Below are 23,647 nucleotides of genomic sequence, written 5' to 3' on the forward strand. Positions count from 1 at the left end.
TGCATTTGTAAATGCAGTGTAAATGTATTAATGCCAGTTCTTATGCTGCTTCTGTCACATCTGCAATGTAAAGATGGCTTTTGATTTAATTATTTAATTTGACTGGTAACAGTGGTATTGTGTTATTCTAATAGAATTTAATTTGAATGTTAGAATTTTACATAAAAGGTGATACATATATCTAAAAATGTCCATATATAGGTGAAAATGGCCCTGGAAATCAATTTAAGGTGGCAAATATTGCCCCTTAATAAAATATTTTTTAGTTTCGGTCACTGCAGCTGTGAACTGACCACTGCATAGAATATGAAAAATATGATTATCTTCGTGAGTCAGCTGTCAACAACAGGCCTAAACCAGCCATGGCACCAGAACAAAAACAGTCAAATATCATCTAATTATCATCAACAATATCGAGATATATTTTTGTCAATATTGCACACCCCTAATGTATGGTATTAATTTTGATTTCTTCAGGTCTTAAAAAGGTCTTAAAAAGCCTTAAATTTGACTTTAAAAAGTGTACAGCAACCCTGTGTATGTCACAATACAAAAGAAAAGATCTGCCACTACTTTTGTTTATTCACGACTTTAATAACACTTTTTAAATCAGCATGTCTAATCATGCCCCCTGACTTTCATTCAAAGCGTCAAGTGTACCTGGGTTTTAATGCATACTTTAAGGTGCATAATTGCAATAGCATATGCCTAACCGCATGTATTCTGTACGTTCGTCTTCTATATGGAGTAGCCTATACTTTGTAATGCAGTAATAAGCATAACCTAAAGACTCAAGTATACTACTTTTTCTGCACAGTTGAGCGGGCAAGTCCACATGGACACAAAAACTGGGCTGCACATTGATTTTGTGCACAGACATCAGCATTATTTACCGATGACTGAGTGGAACATGGACAAGGGAAGTATACTTTTGGCTTAAGTGTTTGCATCAAAACTGAAGTATTCGTTGGGCTTAAGCATGCTTTGTGAATGCTTCAGCTGCTACTATAGGTGACTACACCTCATCAAACCACACATACAAAATGCATGAGCTAAATGCACAGGTCACATTTTGTTTTCAAAGACAGCTGGAGAGTGCAAAAGAACGTCGGGTGTCTCTACAAAGAATGTAGGGTTGTTGAGACGTGTGATTCAAAGATGAACTACATTTAACTTGACAGCGTTTAAGAATACAGCAAAAATGCGACCAAAATGCGTTTTTTTTTTTTTTCTGCGTTTACATAAACAATTAATAATAATTCAGATGCAATACAACATCATATATACCTTAGACAGATTGACAAACGTTTCTGGCATATAGTCCATATTGTACCAATATGGGCATATGTTGACTTTGTCATGTTTATTCAATGCTTTTGTTTACTTTAGAGTCTTTCCTCAGCAAATGTTGATATGCCAATTAATCAGATTTAACTTGCAATGTCATTTATTCAACTGGAAGTTTGACTAAAGTGTGACTAAAGGTTTTGTTTCTTTACCAGAAACAACTGAAATGTGCTGGTGTTAGTGAGGGTATGGTTTACTTTGTATTAGGGCTGCACGATTTGGGGTAAATGTCATATTGCGATAATTGAGGTCAATATTGCGATATGCGATATAATAAACAAATGGTTTCATGAGTCAACTTGCTTGGTTCTCAAGGAAAATAAATGCACACACAGATTAGTGATAATCTAAGGAAAAAAGTTATTTAGTCAAGAGCAGTGAGTGTTTTTCTCTGTTCCCTTTGTTCTTTGATTAACTTTAGCGACAGCTACTGTGTACTGTCCCTTTAAGACCAGCCGCTGCTGTCAGAGATGCGGATCTCACACGCGCCTCATTCTCTCACGAGTCACAACTCTTCACGTTCATCATAAGACTGCTCTTATGTTATGAAGTTACTCGACAAAAAGACATTTTGGCATAATTGTGTGTGTTATTGTTCGTTCAAGCTCGAAAGAGAACTGTATTCGGTCATACTGTTTTGTGTGCACGTACGATATTAGCGCAAGTCTTTCTGTGTGTCACAGTCAGGACATTCACAGGCAGCGCGTTCATTTTGGCATACATGTGTGTTCGTTCTACCGCGAAAGAGAACTTGATACTGGCGCGCGTCTATCTGTGGGTCGTGTGTGTGTGTCAGGACGACATTCACTGACAGCGCGTTCTTTTTTGTCTTATCGCGCATGAATGGTTTAAAATCATTTGCATGAATAAGAGCGGGATCATGTAACACTAGCCAAAGGATGCCAAAAATTAACAGATGCTGCGTTAATTGCGTTAACAGCGCTAATTTGTTTATTTAATATAAAATCGCAGCATTTTGCGTCATATAATCGCGTAGGCTTGACATCGCGATTGCGATACGATTAATCGTGCAGCACTACTTTGTATCTGAGGATCAGTGTGAAGCTCTTGTATCATTTCAGCACTTGAGTCGCTGTGTTCATTGGAGCACAGCAGGCCATATTCATTTTTCACAATTCAGGCCACAGTTTGCAGATTCTGATAGACACAAATGCTGCCCATTTCACAGAAGATAATCTTTTTAAAACCAGATTCCCTTCTTCAGACTAATTGAAGTTGCTTTTTGAGTTTATTTTGGTATATAGAAATGTGTGCAAGACCACATCCTTTTCTTTTTTTCTTTTCTGTTTTGGCAAATATCATAAGCAGACAGTTGCTGACACTGACTCTTTCCATGCAGGTGGAATCGTTCATACTAGACCAGGAGGATCTGGATAACCCCGTACTAAAGACAGCTTCAGAGCTTCTCCTATCCAGCGCAGCAGACGGAGCCGACCTCAGAACAGTAGACCCAGAAACACAGGCCCGGCTCGAGGCATTACTCGAAGCAGCAGGTACATCCTCCGGCCAACCCTGATGTGATCGCATTAAGCCTAAAGATTTATCCTGTGTCTCTGCATGCATGTGCTCACACTTGTTTATTTAACATGTCTTCACAGTGCTGAGCATGAGGCGTGCTTTCGTTTCTTGTGTTTTAGGATTTAGAGCAAACTGTTACAGAGATCCTTCAAATGGCTTCTTTTTTTTTTTTTTGTCACAAAAATCCCCACAGAATCATAAATATTTATAAATCTAAAATTAAGGACTGCAGAAAATGTATTGAAATTGCAAGCACAATAAAAATTGGAAATTGGCTAATTTCACAGAGACTGGACTGAGACCATAGACGTCTCTCGATCTGTCGCTATCTTTTTCTGCGCTGTAATGTTGCGTGACAGTCACAGATCGCTGTAGAGCCTCAGTTCAAGCAAGTGGCAGTGCGGAGCGCACATGAACTGATCACCTGTTCCGCTTTACAGCACGAAAAAAATCATGAATGAACACAGGGCTCGACATTAACACTTGTCTGTTTGTCCGGGACAAGTGGATTTTTTTAAAGTGGCAAGTGAAAGAAGTTTACTAGCCCGAAACGTGAGAATGATTCTGATCTTATTACAGTCAGTGTAAACAGCGATTGGTAATGGATAGTGTATTTCTGGTAGCAAGGTCGTGCGCTGTTGAGGCTAGCGCTGCCTGTCTCTTTGTGAGAGACTGGAGAAATCAAAACAAATGAGTGTAACAACACACACAAACTCAAAGAAACATACTGAAGTAAAAATTCTAAATGAGTTTTTTTATTATTTACAACATATGATATAGCATGACTTATTGTGTGTGTGTGTGTGTGTGTATGTATGTAGTAACATAACACGACTAAGGGAGCTGTTCTACTGAATTGCAAATGTTGGATTGAATTTATAGTTTAATAAACAAGTAGTTAATATGTAGTTACTTACATTTTAGATGCAATATTGACGCTTTTTGTTCTATTTCACTGACGAAATAGTTACAAAAGAAAAGCAACACTCAGCGTAGTGTTTTGTTATTGAATGATTCAGCCTTTTGAATTAATCATTTTAATGAATGACTCAATGACTAATTTATTAAGACGTCACTTGCCGCCACCTAGTTTCATGTTTAAAAGTATCTTTTAATTTTTTTTTTTACATTTGTTTAAACGTCAATCTCATAACATTATTTATTACAGTTGTAATTTTACAGTGTAAATTAATTTGTTTGATAACAGCCCTTATTAATAAAACTGAATTCAGTGATCAAATGTAAGAATTTGACATGAAATATGACATATTTAATAAGGTTTAAAAAATTGGCCTTTAATAAAGGTAAATAACGCCCTTGGGTAAATATCACAAATATGCAGATTTAAGTATGTAAAAGCTGATAGAACACTGAGAATATTGCTTCAGAATAAATTATATTTACTTATGAGACCCACCATTTAATTTTTTATATAAAAAAAAAAGTATATTATAAAGAGTATATTTAAAAATGTGCATATTTAAAATGAATAACTAGCTTCCGGTAGATGGCCTATGCAAGTCGACTGATGCCAAGAGTAACACTTGACGATGCATGACGTAGGATGTAGGAGTAGCGTAAGCTTTGACTCCTCTCGTGGTTCAAACAAACAGGGCTGGGCAACTGTGTGCGTCAAGTTCAAGGGTTACTCTTTTGGACTAAATCTGTAAGGCTGTCTGCTGGAAGCTAGTTATTTTAGTTGATAAAGTTTTGAATATGGACATTTTTCTTACACGATCGCATCAATTCAGTATTTGCATGCTGTCAAGACGCGGCTTTCTGGGCGTGCGCTTCGGATGTGCGAGTTATTTTCGCATCTTCTTGCGCTTGAATGTTTAAAGGAGTCCTATTATGCTTTTTCACTTTTTCAACTTTTAGTTATTGTGTAATGTTGCTATTAGAGCATAAAAAAGATCTGCAAGGATACAAAGCTCAAAGTCCACTCCAAAGAGAGACATTTTATTTAACAGAATTAACCATGTTTTTGTGATCGATTACTGTTTGTAGTTTTCCGACAAATGTCATGATTAAATGTTGGATAACATCGTATCTATAATGTATAAGAAAAACATACCACTCTGAAACGTCCTATGAATCCGTGCTTGCACAGTCGGTGCATGAAATCCGATCTGGACGATCCTCTTGTTTGTTAACAGCAACATTGTCAGGGGCTGAGTCGGGCTCGAATTGAATTGAAATTGCCGCCATCTATTATATTTACACTAGAGCAGAAGAACTCGCAGTTATGGAGGGGCAGGACATTTCCAGAACACGCGCTAAGCGCTGCCAATCACAACACATTGGGCTAGCTAACCAATTACAGCAGTTTCGTATTTTGAAAGGTTTGCGACAGACTGGGGAGAGACGAGCTGTAATGTAAAATGTTTAAGTGTTTTTGAACAATCAAGCATGAAAGCATATTCTAGTACACCCCAAAAACAAAATCAAGACTTCGTAAAAGGGCGTAATAGGACCCCTTTAAATTGGCAAGGCTTAACACGTGCAAATGATAAACTTTCATTACGGTGCAGCACTGGTCCGATTGGGACAGTGACAGTTCTGTCAACTCTCGGCCATCGGGCAGTCCTTGTCAAGCCCTGCATTTAGATCTAGCGCATCAATTCTCTTTACGTCGCATGTGTAGGCCCTGTCTTTCTCTTTCTATCACATTGCATGTGTGTGAGAGAAAGCAACAGAGGGCACTATCAGCCAAGCAGCAATGAAATTATGTCTGCACTAAACTTATTTTTTGCCTCTAACTCACAGGCATCTGAAATTGTACAATTTACTAGCCATTGGAAATTTGTTCTCATGCGAGTTATTTACTGCCATTGTAGAGGGTTGTAACAGACTAGGGCTGTCCCCGACTATGGATTTTCATAGTCGAATCAGAATCGTCATGTCTTGCCTATAGTCGACTAATAGTCGAATCATGTGTATTGGGGCGGGGCTTTAACGTTTCAAAGCCGCGATGTACAGAAAATCACACAAAGATATAGAAGAAAATGTATAAAAACATTTTTGATCAATAAAACTAAGAAATAACATAAATAACTCCAGAAAGGCCACACTGCAGATTTGCATTTCACATGCAAATCAAATTAAATCGGCTAAATTACCTGTGCGAGCAGGCCAGCCTACAGCACAACATCGATGCACCGAAAAAATAAACAATTAATTTACTAAATTAAATTAGAACAGAATATACCTTTCGAATAAATAAAAATACAAAACGAAATAAATCAGATTCAAGTCACAGGATGAGGAGCAAATGTGTGCAAAATGCCTAAAGTGCAGGGGAACATATATTCAAAACACAAGCCACAAATAGTTAGATTAGATAACCCTGACAGATTAATAAATAAAATAAAAATAAAGAAATTATTAAAATAACGATAGTAGCCAGAATTTTCAACTTTGTCTTTTTAACTGCAGAAACAGCAATAAATGCTAAACTGGAGAGGCAGTCTTTTTAGCTAATAATGTTCACAGCATCCAAAAATAAAATTAGAACCGGCTGAAAAGTTTTGAAATCACTTGTACCTGATCGAGAGAACAAATCCTGAACGTCTTTCACTCTGTCTGTCCGTTGGAGTCTTTTCAAATTGTGCGCGCGGATAAAATACATTCTAACGTGAAACCCAGTCTATGCGTGAAACATGTTAACGTTGGCCGGCAGAAGTGCGATCATGGTTTTCCTGATGCTAAATCCAGCCTTGGAGAATATCCTTTCTGATGGTGTACATCCACACTTTAGATTTTCTTATCCCAGACATTGTTAAAGATTTAAATCCTTGCCGCGAAGACGCTCCTCTGTCGGTCACGGATTGAAAGTGAAACTTAAATCTGTCACGGGGTGTTTGGATTTATTCACGCACGTTAAAAAATATTTATTAAAAGCTTCTTTCTTTGCACATTTTTATATAGGCCTACAGCATTATCATAATAGGCTGAATATTAACGTATTTACATAAAAGCTAGTTCTATGTGAAATCAGACATTGAGCGCCCTCATATAGCCAAAGTGGCATGATCCTCGTTTCATAACACCCCTGCGAAGATTCGACCGTGAGATCGGTAGTCGAATCAGGCTCCTCCTATCGAAGCATCGAATCTTCGACTATTCGGGGTCACCCCTATAACAGACTGATAGATTTTCTAAATATTTGCAAGAAGTTGCAGCCCTAACAAAAAAGCAGTTCTTTTTCAAAACTACAGAGTGCAGCCACAATGTTAATCTGTTTTATTACGAACAAAAAGCAAGCGCTGTATCTGGGTCTCTCGGCTAAAAAGCTCACGGTTACAGTATATATAGATCTACTACTGATTGAACAGCACAGAGGTTTTTTGAGATCACACACAGAAATACCTGTATACAGCTAACACTTAATATAGCCCTGCAAATCCTTAAACCGGTTTATTTTTACATTCTGTAGTGTGTTTTCTCCTTATGGCTCACTGTGAGCTTTTGTTGCATACAAGTGCTGATGGGCTCAGGGTCAGTGTCACATGGTTTGTGTGCAATGTGCATAACATTTTATAATGGTTTTATTATAAACTAGAAAACTGGTGCCATGTTCTGTTGAGCTAGCCTGTGTTGTGCCGTTGTGTGTGTTTGTTCGGGATGAGTTGGTTTGGGTGAGGCCCAGCGTGTTAGGCCTGATTCTCTACACTAGCCTGCCCTGCCCCGTGAGCGGATAGTTATCTCGCAGAGGAACCAAAGGGGAGATTAGTAGCAACAATGGATTTCCATACAGCAGCAGCACCATCGCTCATGACTCAGCACTGGCCTTTAGTACACTTGTGTACTTTCTGTGTGTGTTTCTTCATCTGTGTCCATGAGCATCACTATTGCTTTTTCCATCTGTGCAGAGCTTGTGAACGTGTGTCTTTTTCTGTCTGGTCGTTTGTTTCTGTGTGCTTTGTCTATTTTGCTCTTAATTGTGCGCCTGTTATGCTGTTCATAAGTTACCTACTGTTTACACATGCTATGACGTGTTTTCATTCCACCTGAACCACACTATTGTGACTGAACACATCTATACCACGTGTTTTACCTGCTACCACGAGCATTATCTGTTTTACGTCATCATAGGAAAGCAAATACTGCTCTTCCTGGTTGAGGTTAAATCACTTGAAATCTACCACTGTACAGTTGGCTAGTGGTATATGCTCAAATACAGCTGTTTTCATGAAAATTCAAGGTGGAATTAAAAACAACCTGCTAATTAAATTTGAGGGTTGGGAGTGGTGCATAACATACACATTTCAAGGCGTAAATGGCCCTTGTTTGACAGAGTTTAGAGGTCGACCGATTTCTGCCGAAAATAGCCTTTATAACTTTCAGCAAAAATTAAGACTTTTTTTTGTATGTTTTGCTAATCCTGTTTGCTGTGTCTAGATCCGCTGTCATCTATATTTTTATCCTCACTTTAACACGTCTGTATTTATGGATGGGTCATTGAATCATTGACTCTCATGATTCATTTAAAGCTGCAGATTCGTTCACTAACGAAACACCACTGTTTCTTGGAGAAATACAACAGTTCTGCTGTGGCTTTCATTTGATCTATTATTTTGTTGCAAAAAAGAGAAAACAATATTGACAATACTGTTTAAAATATACATCACTTAATATGACCTTTTGTTTGTTGAACTGTTGTATAAAATTTTCACATTTGCAATCGTGTGGATTTCCGGGACAAATTGCCTTCTTGCTCGTTTTGCCTAAGATATTATCAACATTAAAAACAAGAACTCACACAGAGATTTTGAGTCTTAAATTGTTTTCCATGCCCAGTCCGTGTCTATATTTGTTGTTCATGTTAGTAAGTGCTAAAACACCACTTTTACAAAGGTACATTGTCGAGGACAGCAGTAATGTAGCATGATTTGCTTAGCATACTCTGCAGGCAACCCATCAAATGCACGTTGATTCGGTCAATTTTGACCACAAAAGATATGATAATTTATAGGGGTATAATGATATTCAAACCGAACTGAAAAACAGCGATACACCTCCCACGGTAGATCATTAATTAATTTATACAATGAAACATTATATTTTATTTAATTTCTGTAGTATTCCTTTAAGGTTTTCAGCTAGATCTAACATTATTTAGGTAAAGCACTCATTTCACTTGTATTTTTATTTTATTGTATTTATTTGTGCTTGTAATTTGTAAATTGTCTTTTTTTGTAAATTAAATTAAATTCTTAACCAAATGCATCCTATATGAGATAAATCTGTCTATACGCATACGTACATACATAGTATCTCTTAAAAGTAAGTACACCCCTCACATTTCAATAAACATTTTAGTATATCTTCTCAAGGGACTATACTATAGAAATGAAACTTGGATATTTTTTTTAGAGTAGTCAATGTGCTGCTTGTATAGCAGTATGTATTTACTGTCCTCTGAAAATAACTCAACATACAGCCATTATTGTCAAAATAGCTGGCAACAAAAGTGAGTACACCCTAAGTGAACATGTCAAAACTGTCCAAAGTGTCAATATTTTGTGAGCACCATTGTTATCTAGTACTGCCTTAATCCTCCAAGGCATGAAATTCACCAGAGCTGCACAGGTTGTTGCTGGGATCCTCTTCCACTCCTCCACAATTACATCACGGAGCTGCTGGCTGTTAGACACATGGCACTTCTCTATGAAGGTAAAATAGTAGCAAAACTCGAGAGCACATAGATGTGAATTTGAGAACTTGTACTGTAAATATTCGTACTTGTACATAAACATTTACACTCACAGCTCCAATGTGAAAACCTGTAAAATAAAAATCTGAAGTTGAATGTTGAAATTTGCACTCGCAGACAATAGTCACAAACCTGTATTCTGAATCTGAAGCTGCAGACAAGTAGACACAAATGTGTAAAATGCCATTCACAGAAATACAACGACAGACACAAACTTGTAATGTATATTTTGCGTTTAATCTTACGTTCACATTCGCAGTACTACCTCAAATAGGCACTTGCAACTTCTCAAATCTGTCACTGCAATTTAAAATTTCGCGCCTTGACTTTTGCTACTCTTTTCGCGATATATCAGGTGCAAAACTAACTTGTGCACTTGAAACTCAGAGGCGGCGAGAGAGAAAGGGGGGCGGGAGTGGGGGGTTCAAAGGAGCCGTTTTATTGGTTGGCAGCTAGCCAATGAAATGGGACTTCGATGATGTCACGAAACCCGCGTGCACTGAAACGCTAACATGGCTTAATGCTATGTAGATTTTGATTTATTATTTAATAATTTGACCATTTGATTTATCATTTGATCAGTTGTTTTGATACTTTGATTTATTATTTGATCTTTTTAACCATTTGAATTTTCATTTTAATTATGTTAGGAAAAAACGTCCATATAATGCATTAGACTGATATTAAAATAAATAAACGATATTATCAAACTCAGTAAACACAATAATGCATACTACAGTAAAGCAATTGAGCACAGAATATGAACGCAACGCGTTTAATTGTACGTTTTCCTCCCATAGAAAACCAAGAAAACGCTTAATGAGGCTTAATGGACCAACAGTTATAAAATAAAAAATAAAAAACAATAAAAAAACCCACACGTTTCGTTACATTATTAATAAAACACAGGCAAGTTTATTTGCACTGAACACACATTTGCTTTCTTTCGTCATATTCTGTGCTCATCTGCTTTTCTGTAGTATGCATTATAAGCATTGTGTTTACTGAGTTTGATAATATCGTTTATTTCTTTTAATATCAGTCTAATGCATTAAGCCATGTTAGCGTTTCAGTGCACGCGGGTTTCGTGACATCATCGAAGTCCCATTTCATTGGCTAGCTGCCAACCAATAAAACGGCTCCTTTGAACCCCCCACTCCCGCCCCCCTTTCTCTCTCGCCGCCTCTGAGTTTCAAGTGCACAAGTTAGTTTTGCACCTGATATATCGCGAAAAGAGTAGCAAAAGTCAAGGCGCGAAATTTTTAATTGCAGTGACAGATTTGAGAAGTTGCAAGTGCCTATTTTAGGTAGTACTGCGAATGTGAACGTAAGATTAAACGCAAAATATACATTACAAGTTTGTGTCTGTCGTTGTATTTCTGTGAATGGCATTTTACACATTTGTGTCTACTTGTCTGCAGCTTCAGATTCAGAATACAGGTTTGTGACTATTGTCTGCGAGTGCAAATTTCAACATTCAACTTCAGATTTTTATTTTACAGGTTTTCACATTGGAGCTGTGAGTGTAAATGTTTATGTACAAGTACGAATATTTATAGTACAAATTCTCAAATTCACATCTATGTGCTCTCGAGTTTTGCTACTATTTTACCTTCATACTTCTCCACCTTCCACTTGAGGACGCCCCACAGGTGCTCAATAGGGCTCAGGTCTGGAGACATACTTGGCCACTCCATCACCCTCACCTTCAGCTTCCTCAGCAAGGCAGTTGTCATCTTGGCGGTGTGTTTGGGGTCATTATCATGCTGTTTGGCCCTGTTTCTGAAGGGAGGGCATCATGTTCTTCTTCAGAATGTCACAGTACATGTTGGGATCCGTGTTTCCCTCAATGAAGCGCAGCTTCCCAGTACCAGCAGCACTCATGCAGCCCCAGACCATGATGCTACCACCGCCATGCTTGACTGTAGGCAAGACACAATTTTCTTGGTACTTCTCACCAGGGCGTCACCGCACATGCTGGACACCATCTGAGCCATTCAAGTTTATCTCATCAGACCACAGGACATGGTTCCAGTAATTCATGCTCTTGGACAGGTTGCTTTCAGCAAACTGTTTGCGGGCTTTCTTGTGAGCCAGCTTCAGAAGAGGTTCTGCTTCCTTCTGGGACGACGGCCATGCAAACCGTCTTGTTGCAGTGTATGGTCTGAACACTGACAAGCTGACCTTCCGCTTCTGCAACCTCTAAAGCAATGCTGGCAGCACTCATGCGTCCGTTTTTTGAAGCCAGCTTCTGCACCTGATGCACAGCACGAGGACTCAACTTCTTTGATTGACCCTGGCGAGGCCTGTTCCGAGTGGAATATGTCTTGGAAAACCTCTGTATGACCCTGGCCTGTATTGTAACTCAGTTTCAGGGTGTTACCAATCTTCTTATAGCCTAGGTCATCTTTGTGGAGAGCAACAATTCTAATTCTCAAATCCTTAGAGTTATTTGCCATGAGGTGCCATGTTGAACATCCAGTGGTCAGTATGAGAGAATTGTACTTAAAGCACAAATTTTAACTGCTCTAATACAAGATACACAAATTTGTATGGTCCTGTCAAGCAGACAAAAACATGAACATGATGAATAGGGCATGTGGCTTTACATGGTTAAACGACATACAGCTATTATCACTTAGGGTGTACTCACTTTTGTTGCCAGCTATTTTGACAATAATGGCTGTATGTTGAGTTATTTTCAGTGGACAGTAAATGCATACTGCTATACAAGCAGCACATTGACAACTCTAAAAATATCCAAGTTTCATTTCTATAGTATTGTCCCTTGAGAAGATATACTAAAATGTTTGCTGAAATGTGAGTGGTGTACTCACTTTTGTGAGATACTGTGTATGTATACACAAAATAAACACACTATTACTACCTACTTAATCATGAAGTTATAGTAATGAAGGCATAACTCTAGCCTAAGTAAAATGGTGCCAAACATAACTTTGACGCGCTCGCTTTGTTTTTCTGTGTCTACGTGTTTTGCGTTTGAGCGCCACGCATGCGCATGACCTTGCTTAATCAACGATCTATTTTAATCAACGAGAAGTTTTATCGATTAAATTATCGACAAATAATCTATACTAGATTTATCGTTAGCATCCCTATTTAAACCACTCGATTTAAATGGATTCTTGTTACAAAGCAAGAATGTATTTTAAAATAATTTTGCAGCATGAAAATTTTGATTTGCTTAGACTTGGACAAAAAGTTTTAGATATTAAAAGTATCTAAATGGCAGTATTTATGGCAGTTTTTTGCCTTGGTATCGAAATTGGTACTGAATATTAAAATGAATATTTCTATTCATTAGAATATTAGAATATACCCAGCCCTGGTTTATATAAGCTTGCTATTCTCCTCCTGTTTTCTCACCACACACACACACACACCTACCTATTGATTCAAGGCCTTACACTTACTCAACACACAGACGCATTTATGCAATCTTCTTTGCACTTACAGCCTACTTAAAATTTCACAATAAAAATTGACTCAATTGGCCTTTTTTATAAAAAAAAATTCAAATGACATAGTCAAAATTATTTGCAGCATGCTTGATTGACAATCGATAGGGACACCACTGTTTATTGATAACCATTTATCTGCTTGAGTGCCGCAGGGAGCATAAATATTTCAGAATACAAGTCTGCTGTATTTTTGTACTTTTTAAAGTTAGTAATCACATTGAGAACAGAATCAACTTTTGGGGATTTTTATTCTCACAATACACTGCATGCATTTTGGACTGAGTCTCTGACCCATTACTGGCATAAAGGCAATAGAAATAACATAGTAAATATGGACTTTAAATCTAGCATCCAGTAAACTGGAAATTGTTTTCTCCCCACCTTGGTTATTGGTATCAACGAAATGCATTATCGGTCAACCTCTAATAAATATCATTTATTTTACGGGAAAATCATTATAATTTGTTTGAGCATTTATAGTGTTATGCCATTCTGAAACTCTGTGGGAGCTTTGAAATTTAGTTTTAGACATAAGTTTATACATGACTAAAACTGCATGGTGTGAATTTGGCTAACCGACCGTTGTATTTCCTGTGTGTGAGTGTGTTGGGCCTGTACTAACCATGGATGCGTTTGTTCTTGCTGGATGGCGTGTGGTGCTGGTGTGGGGCTGGATGCTACAGGCATTGGTAAACTCTCCACTGCCGATGGCAAAGCCTTTGCAGATCCAGAGGTGTTACGCCGCCTGACGTCGTCGGTGAGTTGCGCGCTGGATGAGGCCGCCGCCGCCCTCACCCGCATGAGGGCCGAAAACACACTCAACGCCAGCCAGGCCGACAAGTAGGCATCTTTTCTCACACATACAATTTCTTTTCCTGTGCCCACACATCATGATGCAACACTCATGTTCAACCAGCAAGAATAACTACATTAAAGCTAAAAGCTGAGCAATATTAAATGTGTTTTAAGCTTTGTCTGAATGTTTAAAGTGCACTTGATATTTGAAACCTCTGTAATTAGACACAAGCAGCTGTATGAGTCTTCTTGTTCCTCCTTGAGTTAGAGTAGTTAGCTTAGCTTCGCCTGCACAGTCGCAGTAATTGTAGTAGTCTGGTTATTTTTAGCCGTAGCCTGGCTGAGGCCTGCTCGGACGGCGACGTGAATGCGGTGCGGAAGCTGCTAGACGAGGGACGCAGCGTCAACGAACACACAGAGGAGGGCGAGAGCCTGCTGTGTCTGGCCTGCTCAGCTGGATACTATGAGCTTGCACAGGTACCGTGTACAGACTCGGACACTTAGTGTTTTGTGCTACCAAACTTCCAAGCCTGAAGCTTTCCTTTTCAGTTGCTAACAGCCAAAACAACTTTTTGTCAAATGCATGAATGATTAAAAGAAAAAAATTATTAAAATCAAAAAAATTATTGAAATGTTAAGTTAAGGTTGTGTGTGTAATTTCAGCACTTGAAGCAGCATTGAACTAAATACATTTTTTTTTTTTTTTAATCCCTTCTGCCATTTTTTTTCAAGACAAACAGGTAGTTGGCAAATCTCGGCAACATTTATTTATATCATCGCTAAATGAATATCTATATTGTCACGTCTGTCTATATCTATTTTAGCTCTATATATATATAACGTTAGATGTATAGTTTGTCCAACTTTATCCACATGCATTCTGAACACTCACAGAGTTTGATATATACTGTATAGCAAATCTCAACTGCTTGTATTGTCGCAAAAGTAAACTATATTATCGCCGAGCTCTTGTCTTCTATATGCGACTAAGGCATGACGATATTAAGATATTATAAACATTAACGTCAAGATTTTTTTGTAAAGCTTCTTTGAAAATTGTATTGTAAGTGCTATACAAATAAATTTGTCTTGGCTAGTCGCTGTTTATTATCTCATGATTTATGAGATTCTTATATTAAGTATTATCAAGGCTACTATACTTAATTATTTATACCTTGATACCTCAAATTTTTGTAAAAGATTTTTTTTTAAAACAACTAAACTTAACACCCTATTTCCAGACCAATCGTCCCATTGGTAATGGTGCTGTTAGTGGTGAAGAAATTGCATGCTTTACCTTTCATTTTAATTGAAGCATGTACTGTGGTTATCTGAGAAGAATGTCTGTTGATTTGAGTTTGGGGTTGTAGGTCTTGCTGGCCATGCATGCTAACGTGGAGGACAGAGGGATCAAAGGAGACATCACGCCACTTATGGCTGCTGCAAGCGGTGGTTACGTTGACATCGTCAAACTGCTTCTAGTGCACGGAGCCGACGTTAACGCACAGTCCTCGACAGGTACAACAATATACAACAATTTTTTGTAATAAATAAAAACAACAGTGTCAAATGAAAGTGGGCTGAAATGGACCAAAAAGAGTAGAGGACATTTTCTCTTGTGCTAGCCTACAAATGCATGCTTGCAAACACACCTTGTTCATCCATTGCCTTTCCCTTTCTTGCAGGTAACACAGCCTTGACGTATGCGTGTGCAGGAGGCTTTCTGGATGTAGTAAAGGTGTTGCTGAAGGAGGGTGCTAACATTGAGGATCACAATGAGAATGGTCACACTCCGTTAATGGAGGCTGCCAGTGCAGGCCACGTGGAGGTCGCTCGTGTGCTCCTGGAGTATGGCGCTGGAATCAACACACACTCCAACGAATTTAAGGAGAGCGCACTCACACTCGCCTGCTATAAAGGTGCGTCTCATTATATCATAGACTGTTTACATGCATAAGATAATAATCAGAAAATGGTCTTATTCTGGTTAAGGGAAGCAGGTTAATGCACTAACAATCAGACTAAGAGCTTAGAAATCTGAATGAAGAAGTAGCCATATGCCTGTATTAATCTGAATTTTGTATGTTGTAAAAAGCTTTTTCAGAAAATCCACTGTAACTGATTATTCATGTTTACCTGCACATTGAAACAAAGGTAAATCTGGGTGATAATTAATTACAAGAACAATTTGCCTAATGGCATTGTAATAAATAGTATTTCTAGTAGAGAATGGCAAGAAAAAAACAACAATTCATATCTTAGTTTATTTGAAATATGCTGTGTACAGTACTGTTCAAAAGTTTGAGGTCAGTAGGGTAATTTTTTTTCTTCTTTTTTTAAAACAAAAGAAAGTTATTCTTTTATTTAGCAAGGATGCATTAGATTTATCAAAAGTGACGGTAAAGACAAAATGTTACAAAATATTTGGTTTATATAAATGCTGTTCTTTTAAACTTTCTATTCATTTAAAAGAATCCCTAAACGTGTCTACTGGAATATTCCAATATCTGTGGAGCGTGTTATTTCTGTCCTTTCATAATAAAGACTTAACCAGAATAAATACCTTATATGGACAATGATGTGCATGTAAATTCTGTTAATTGAAATAGTATGCTGAATTCTATATTATGAAACCAACCAGTTTGGTACATTTTGGAGTGATATTGACCCTATCCTGCCTGTTCCTCAGGGCACTTGGACATGGTCCGGTTTCTCTTAGAAGCAGGAGCCGACCAGGAGCACAAGACAGATGAGATGCACACTGCTCTCATGGAGGCCTGCATGGTAACACCAGCTTTTATGTTCACAGTCTCGTAGGTACTTCCTCTGATGTTTGTGCTGGTCTTTTGAGTTGTTATTCTCATGGTTGTCTTGTGTAGGATGGGCATGTGGAGGTGGCACGGCTGCTATTGGATAGTGGGGCACAGGTAAACATGCCTGCAGACTCATTTGAGTCGCCTCTAACGCTGGCTGCCTGCGGGGGTCACGTGGAGCTGGCAGCACTTCTGATCGAGAGGGGCGCCAACCTGGAAGAAGTGAATGATGAGGGCTACACTCCACTGATGGAGGCAGCTCGTGAGGGCCATGAAGAGATGGTAGCACTGCTCCTGGCACAAGGTACTGGGGTCATCTCAGTTTCGTAGACTTCGCTCTTAGGATTTAAGTCTCACAACCAGAATCCATTTAAAAAAGTAATACTATCTCAAAGGAATGGATTAGAAATACAAAGCTTGGTTTGTTAAAATTGTAAAAATCTGAATGTCCTTTTCAAGTTCATTCTTGTTCACGAACTGAAAATTGGTCTTTATTGTTTGGTTTTAGGTGCAAATATTAACGCTCAGACAGAGGAGACGCAGGAGACTGCGTTGACTCTAGCATGTTGTGGAGGTTTCCTAGAGGTGGCTGATTTCCTCATCAAAGCTGGGGCGGACATTGAGTTGGGTTGCTCAACCCCACTCATGGAGGCTGCACAGGAGGGGCATTTGGAACTGGTCAAATACTTGTTGGCTGCAGGTAAGGCTTTGCTTTAGATGTAATTCTTCAAATGTATTTCTCCTGCATCTGACATAATGTGTTCACAGACTTTTCTCTCTCTGTTCAGGAGCTAATGTCCATGCCACAACAGCCACGGGTGACACAGCTCTGACATATGCGTGTGAGAATGGACACACGGATGTGGCCGACGTGCTGCTGCAAACAGGGGCTGACCTGGTTTGTGGATATCCTGATTTACCATGATTGCATTTTTGTTAGATTTGTTTTCATTTTGAGATTTATACAATTTAAAGCCTGTTTAGAGATGACTGGTCTCTGTTTCTCAGGAACATGAATCAGAAGGGGGCAGGACTCCACTGATGAAAGCAGCCAGAGCAGGACACCTGTGCACTGTGCAGTTTCTCATCAGCAAAGGCAAGTTGTGACGTCCCAAACTAGGGCTGAAACAAACAATCAATGAGATGGACAATGTATGATGATGATGAAAATAATGAATTTCATCACCAATTAATTGGGTCTTTGCAATCAGCATAGGGAACATTCATCAGGGACACCAGTTTGCTGTAGAAAAATACTTAAATGTTAAATGTTTAAGGTCATGAGCTTATAGTTTGGGCCTGTTTACACCTGGTCACTTGGCCAGTAAAAACACTTAATGTGTTTTTACTTATCGAATATATCTGATTTGTTAAAAACGGTTCCATTTACACGGCCACATAAATGTGTCTCCACAAAACGAATATAAATCCAATCTTCAATTCCGCCGCTATATGCAAATTTAACGGAGTTCACATCAACGAAAGCAACAGATATGAGCTGCATTTTATTTATCATCAGCTAATATCAAGATCAAAGACCGCAATAGGAGAGAGCGTGGCATCAGCACCGGTAAGATCATTTAGTCTAACTACTTTTAATGAAGGTGATTGTGTTTTGAGCGTCTGCGACTTTGTTTAATTTGTGGCAGTTTGCGCATCTGCTTGCTGAAGAGATACTTAGCTACTCATTCGTGACGATGCGTGTTGCATTAGCGCTGTCATATCTGACTATAACGTGTCATATAGCCTATAACGGGCACTCGCACGTTTATTTTTTTTACTTTTCCGGAGAAGTAAAATTTACATAAGTGGTTTCAACAACCACTTGCATTTATACACTTCCAGTTTCATCTGGAATGAGTCTCAGACCGCCTCCTGACGGAGTGATCTGATTTAACTCTGTCTCAGTGTTTCGGAGGGCATTTACACCTGGTCTTTTCACAACTGGATTGCCATCTGATCCGTGAAAACGCATGAAGTGACCAGGTGTAAACAGGCCAACTGCAAATAAACAATTGAGTATCACTGTTTTTGTCGCATTAAAATACAGCTAAAAAGTTGTTTGTTCAAAGCAGTCTCTAGTGCTCAACAGGACTCGATTTACTTGATCAAAATAAAGTAAAAACAATGAAATTTTGTGAAATATTAACATAATTTAAACTAGCTGTTTTCTTTTTTTTATATATTTCAGTGCTCAACGCTAAGGTTTTTTTCTTCTGGCCCAGTTTGGTGTACCAAATCGTGTACATTTTGTAGTATAAATAGTGTGAGTAGTGCATTGACACTGAAAATTATAAAAAGAAAAAGTGCACTTTAAGTACCCGGATGATGGACTTATTTAACCGGAAAAACGAAGTGTGAAACGTTGGACACTTAACCGTCGCAGCTTTAATTACGTTCAGACTCCGATGTTAAAAGACAAAATAAACGTAAACATAGTTCATACACTACATGGTTGAGTACATAGTGGATAAGTGTATCGTGCGTCATTTGGAACACGGCTATTGTTTTTGTTGTTTATGGCCCATATAACCATGCATTATAATAAAGGTTATGACATTTGGGATACCAGCGATTTTTATTTTATTTTTATAACCATCAAATGATGAACCACTATAAATTACATTTTTATGTTAGCTTCTGCCCCCTTTGTTTCTTATTTTACATTGTATTTTAAAATTCAACCACACACTTTTGTCTGCAGGTGCTAATGTTAATAGAGCCACAGCCAACAATGATCACACAGTGGTTTCTCTGGCTTGTGCGGGGGGCCATCTGGCTGTTGTGGAGCTGCTGTTGGCCCATGGTGCTGACCCCACCCACAGACTGAAGGTGAGGGTTCCAGAGAATGACACTGCCCAGATGCTAACGGATGATATGTGGTCACACAAACTTTGGTCAGTCCCCTGTGTTAATCAGAGTTTCTCTTCTCCTCACAGGATGGCTCCACAATGCTGATTGAAGCTGCTAAAGGTGGTCACACTAATGTGGTGTCCTACCTGCTAGACTACCCAAACAACATCCTGTCAGTCCCTGCCCCAGACATGTCCCAACTCACACCGCCCTCTCATGACACTTCTCAGGTGAGCAGAAACATGCTTTACACTATCCAACAGTCTAAGCATCACTACAAATTACCCTCTTTAATTTACCTAATGCTTTGAGAGATTAAAATACCAATATATTGAGAGCCAAGTGTATGCAACACGAATGTATATTATATAATAGTTTAAAGTTTTCTTTAATAGATTGTCAATTTTGTTTCACGTGCAGGCCCCTCGAGTCCCATTCCAAGCCCTGGCTATGGTGGTACCCCCCCAGGAGCCAGACAGAGTGCCCTCCACCATCCCCACGCCCCCACCCGTTACAAGCAAAGGTTAGTTTGACTAGAATTTCTGGTAAAGTTATTCTAATCAACTGGATGTTTTGCTCAAGATGACGTACCACTTATCAAAGTGGCTATAGTCTTATTGTTCACTGTCAGTGCAAATATTATTTTTGTGCATATCCAGTTCAGAATCCAATCATACTTAGCATGTGTGAATGGCAAAAAAGTGTATTTTAGCACATCATTGCCATAGAAACCAATGAAAGAAGGAAAACTAAAGAGTGCTACATAACACACAAATCGGATCTGAACAGTTGCAATACATAAGGACAGTCACTTATTTATCAGATTCCAGTCAGATACACAAATATTTGTTTTTGGACTGACAGTGTGAACATAGCCTTTCTGAACTGTTATTGTATCAATTCTCTGCCATTTCACAAATGAAGAATCCACTTTGTTTTCTGTGATCATATCACAATTAAATAATGCTTGGCCATGTTAAAAGCCAGCTTACACAATGCACTCTAGATGCATTGTGACAGGATCACCTTAAGCATTTGAAGATGGTTTTAGATTTTGAATATTTGATGTAGTTGTAAATGCAAGTGCATTTTTGCCATCCATATTCAGATAGGAAAGTAATATGCATGCTTATTAACGCTGCACATTATTGTATACATGACGCTACAGCGTTTGTGTTGCTGTTTCTTCTGCTCTCAACAACAGACACTGCTCTCATGCTTTAGATGTATTGGAATGAAAGTCTTACTGCAGTCCAGATAAAAAACTTAAGATATACATTTTTTGTTAATCTCTTGTGTAAAAGGGGCCTATGAGTATCGAAATGCATTCAGTTGAGTAGAATAACTAGACTGTGTTGATGAGTTGCACTGTATGCATGATGTCTGGTTAATATCAGCTTTTTGGTTTGAGCATTAGTTTGGTTTTTCTCTTAGGTGCGTCCAAACAAAGGCTGAGCTCCCTTCAGAGCAACTCTGTGGCTTCGGGTGGCTTAGACGCTGACCTGCTGCCGCCCTTTCACTCGTACCAGCCTCTGGAGTGCATCGTAGAGGAGACGGAGGGCAAGCTGAATGAGCTGGGCCAGCGCATCAGTGCCATCGAGAAGGCCCAGCTGCAGTCACTCGAGCTCATCCAGGGTGAGCCGCTCACCAAAGACAAGATCGAGGAGCTAAAGAAGAGTCGCGAGGAGCAGGTGCAGAAAAAGAAGAAGATCTTGAAGGAGCTGCAGAAGGTGGAGCGGCAGTTGCAGCTGAAGACGCAGCAGCAGTTCACCAAAGAATATATGGAGACCAAGGGGCTCAAGGAGGAGCTGGGCCAGGCGGCAGGGGTGGAGATGCCCGGCACCCCCCTGCCCCTGCAGGCCACACAGCTGGGCTCTGACAACGAAAGTGAGGTTAATTGCAGAGAGGAGGACCACAGGCCCACCCCTACCAATGATGAGGATGAGGAGGATGAAGATGAGGACGAGTATGAAGATGACGTTGACTGTGCCAAGCTGCCACAGGTGGATACCATTCTGTACAGAGAGGCAACGCAGCCGCCGCCACCTCCACCACCTCAGAACCAGGCCCTCCAGAGTCCCCCTCTGCTGACCAGCTTCGTTCCCATCCAGCCTCTGGCCCTGCAGCAGTCCACAGACTTCAGTAACGCAGAGTACCCGGGAAGCAGCAGCCCAGACCTGCAGAGGGTGTTGCTAGGTCAGCAGCTGACAGGGTTGGGGCCGGGGCTTCTTACACAGGCACCCGATGGACTCATGGTCGCCACACCCGCACAAACGCTCACAGATACGCTTGATGACATCATGGCGGGTAAGCTCACTGCAACAAGGGCTGCCTTTGCGTCCCTTCAGGATGACAACCAGTGATAAGAAATGAAATGCCTAAATTCCTATTGGCTACTAATCAGTCTTTTGGCATTTGGCCCACTATGATTATACTAACATTTATGCATGATTGACAATATTTATTTTAGTCTACTCCCAAAAGTTGACTAAATTATATTTTTAGAAGATGTACACATTTAAAATTCAATCTTTCTCTCCTGGGAAATCACACCAAAAATAGTGATGGCCACAAATGGTTGTAAATGAATTTATGGCCAATCAAAAGCTTTCGAGAATGAGAATATCCTGCCCTAATATAAGCTGCTACTGACTAGAAATAGCTTATCATGATTAATAACTTTAATGCAAACTAAAATGTTTGGGAGTATAAAAAAGGGGATGAGGGAATGTCCTTCCCCAACTTCCTCTTTTTCCCCTCATTTTTATATGCTTTTTATTTTTATTTGCAATTGTAGTGATTTTAGTACAAGGATACATTATTGCAGGAGACACTGTTGTTTAATGTGTCTGAATCAAGTGTTGCTATTGTTAACTAAACTATTTTAAATTGTTTTGGTAAGTGAAGCTGGAATAAAATCAAAAAATTAGACGAAAAACCTAAAACTAAAAAGGTTAAACGAAAATTAGAAATTTCCTTGGCTAACTGAAATAAGTTTGTTGAAGTACTAAAATTACTAAAAATAAAGCTAAAGAGAAATATTCAAAAACAAAACCTAATACAAATGATTACTAAAGATCTCTAAACAAAATGAAAAATTAAAGCTAATTTTAAATGTTAATAAATACTAAAATAGTATATTAATAATACTAAAATGCCACTGGTCTGTCTCTGTCTTTGCAGCTGTGAACAGCAGAGTGCCTGTGGTAAACACTACAACTTCGCCCTCCCCTCAGCCCTCCGTACAGACGCCCATCAACACAGTCTCCCCACCCTCCATGCTCCCTCTGTATCCCTCAGTGGACATTGACGCACATGTAAGACCATCTTCTCCACATTTAACATGACCACAGCAATCATATAACACAAATGACTGCTGTGAGCATTTGTAGACATGGTAAAACTTTGCATCAAATTATCCATATTTGTCTTTAAGTGACATATTGAAGCGTCTTCATCTTTTTCCCCCTCAGACTGAGAGCAATCATGACACGGCACTGACCCTGGCCTGTGCAGGTGGCCATGAAGAACTTGTCTCAGTGCTCATTGCACGTGGGGCCAACATCGAGCACCGGGACAAGAAGGGTAAAAGGCTCCTTAATTTGTTGTGTGAAGTCTTATCTGTATGATACGTTTACAGAGATGTTGAGTGTTGCTCTTCATGTCTGCCGACAGGGTTCACTCCCCTAATTCTAGCGGCTACTGCGGGCCATGTGGGTGTGGTGGAGATCCTGCTGGACAAGGGAGGGGACATTGAAGCTCAGTCTGAGAGGACCAAAGACACCCCTCTGTCCCTCGCCTGCTCAGGTGGAAGACAAGAGGTACCCTAACAGTTTTAGCTCCACCTCTTCACCAGATAAGCTTTTAAACTCTCCAAAATGCCCCAAAGACTTGGAAGTTTGTTAATTTATCGCTATCTTTACAGGTGGTGGAACTGCTGTTGCTTCGCGGGGCTAATAAGGAGCACCGTAACGTTTCAGACTACACCCCGCTCAGCTTGGCGGCCTCAGGGGGCTACGTCAACATCATCAAGATCCTTCTGAATGCTGGTGCTGAGATCAACTCGAGGTCAGAACATCTGCTGCTATTGGTTTAATCAGGTG

The 23,647-nt window shown here is 39.3% G+C and overlaps 1 protein-coding gene across 6 annotated transcripts in view; it reads left to right on the top strand.

Moving 5' to 3' along the window:
- ankhd1 (ankyrin repeat and KH domain containing 1) overlaps nt 1–23,647 on the top strand; it is a 58,776-nt gene that overhangs the window by 21,609 nt on the left and 13,520 nt on the right. For 2 of the 6 annotated variants that reach the window (XM_082140513.1, XM_082140514.1), the window contains exons 2-19: nt 2,708–2,861; nt 13,767–13,923; nt 14,193–14,355; nt 15,249–15,396; nt 15,564–15,797; nt 16,568–16,662; nt 16,758–16,995; nt 17,200–17,391; nt 17,480–17,589; nt 17,700–17,787; nt 19,396–19,523; nt 19,631–19,774; nt 19,965–20,067; nt 20,979–21,851; nt 22,728–22,861; nt 23,018–23,129; nt 23,220–23,365; nt 23,470–23,612. In XM_082140513.1, coding sequence (XP_081996639.1) covers nt 2,708–2,861; nt 13,767–13,923; nt 14,193–14,355; nt 15,249–15,396; nt 15,564–15,797; nt 16,568–16,662; nt 16,758–16,995; nt 17,200–17,391; nt 17,480–17,589; nt 17,700–17,787; nt 19,396–19,523; nt 19,631–19,774; nt 19,965–20,067; nt 20,979–21,851; nt 22,728–22,861; nt 23,018–23,129; nt 23,220–23,365; nt 23,470–23,612 — 3,362 coding nt within the window. The remainder of the gene's footprint in view (nt 1–2,707; nt 2,862–13,766; nt 13,924–14,192; nt 14,356–15,248; nt 15,397–15,563; nt 15,798–16,567; nt 16,663–16,757; nt 16,996–17,199; nt 17,392–17,479; nt 17,590–17,699; nt 17,788–19,395; nt 19,524–19,630; nt 19,775–19,964; nt 20,068–20,978; nt 21,852–22,727; nt 22,862–23,017; nt 23,130–23,219; nt 23,366–23,469; nt 23,613–23,647) is intronic. The other 4 variants (XM_082140515.1, XM_082140518.1, XM_082140516.1 and 1 more) reach the window with 3 other exon arrangements.

This window comes from Leuciscus leuciscus (genome assembly GCF_965113295.1).
Source record: "Leuciscus leuciscus genome assembly, chromosome: 16".
Taxonomy (NCBI): domain Eukaryota; kingdom Metazoa; phylum Chordata; class Actinopteri; order Cypriniformes; family Leuciscidae; genus Leuciscus; species Leuciscus leuciscus.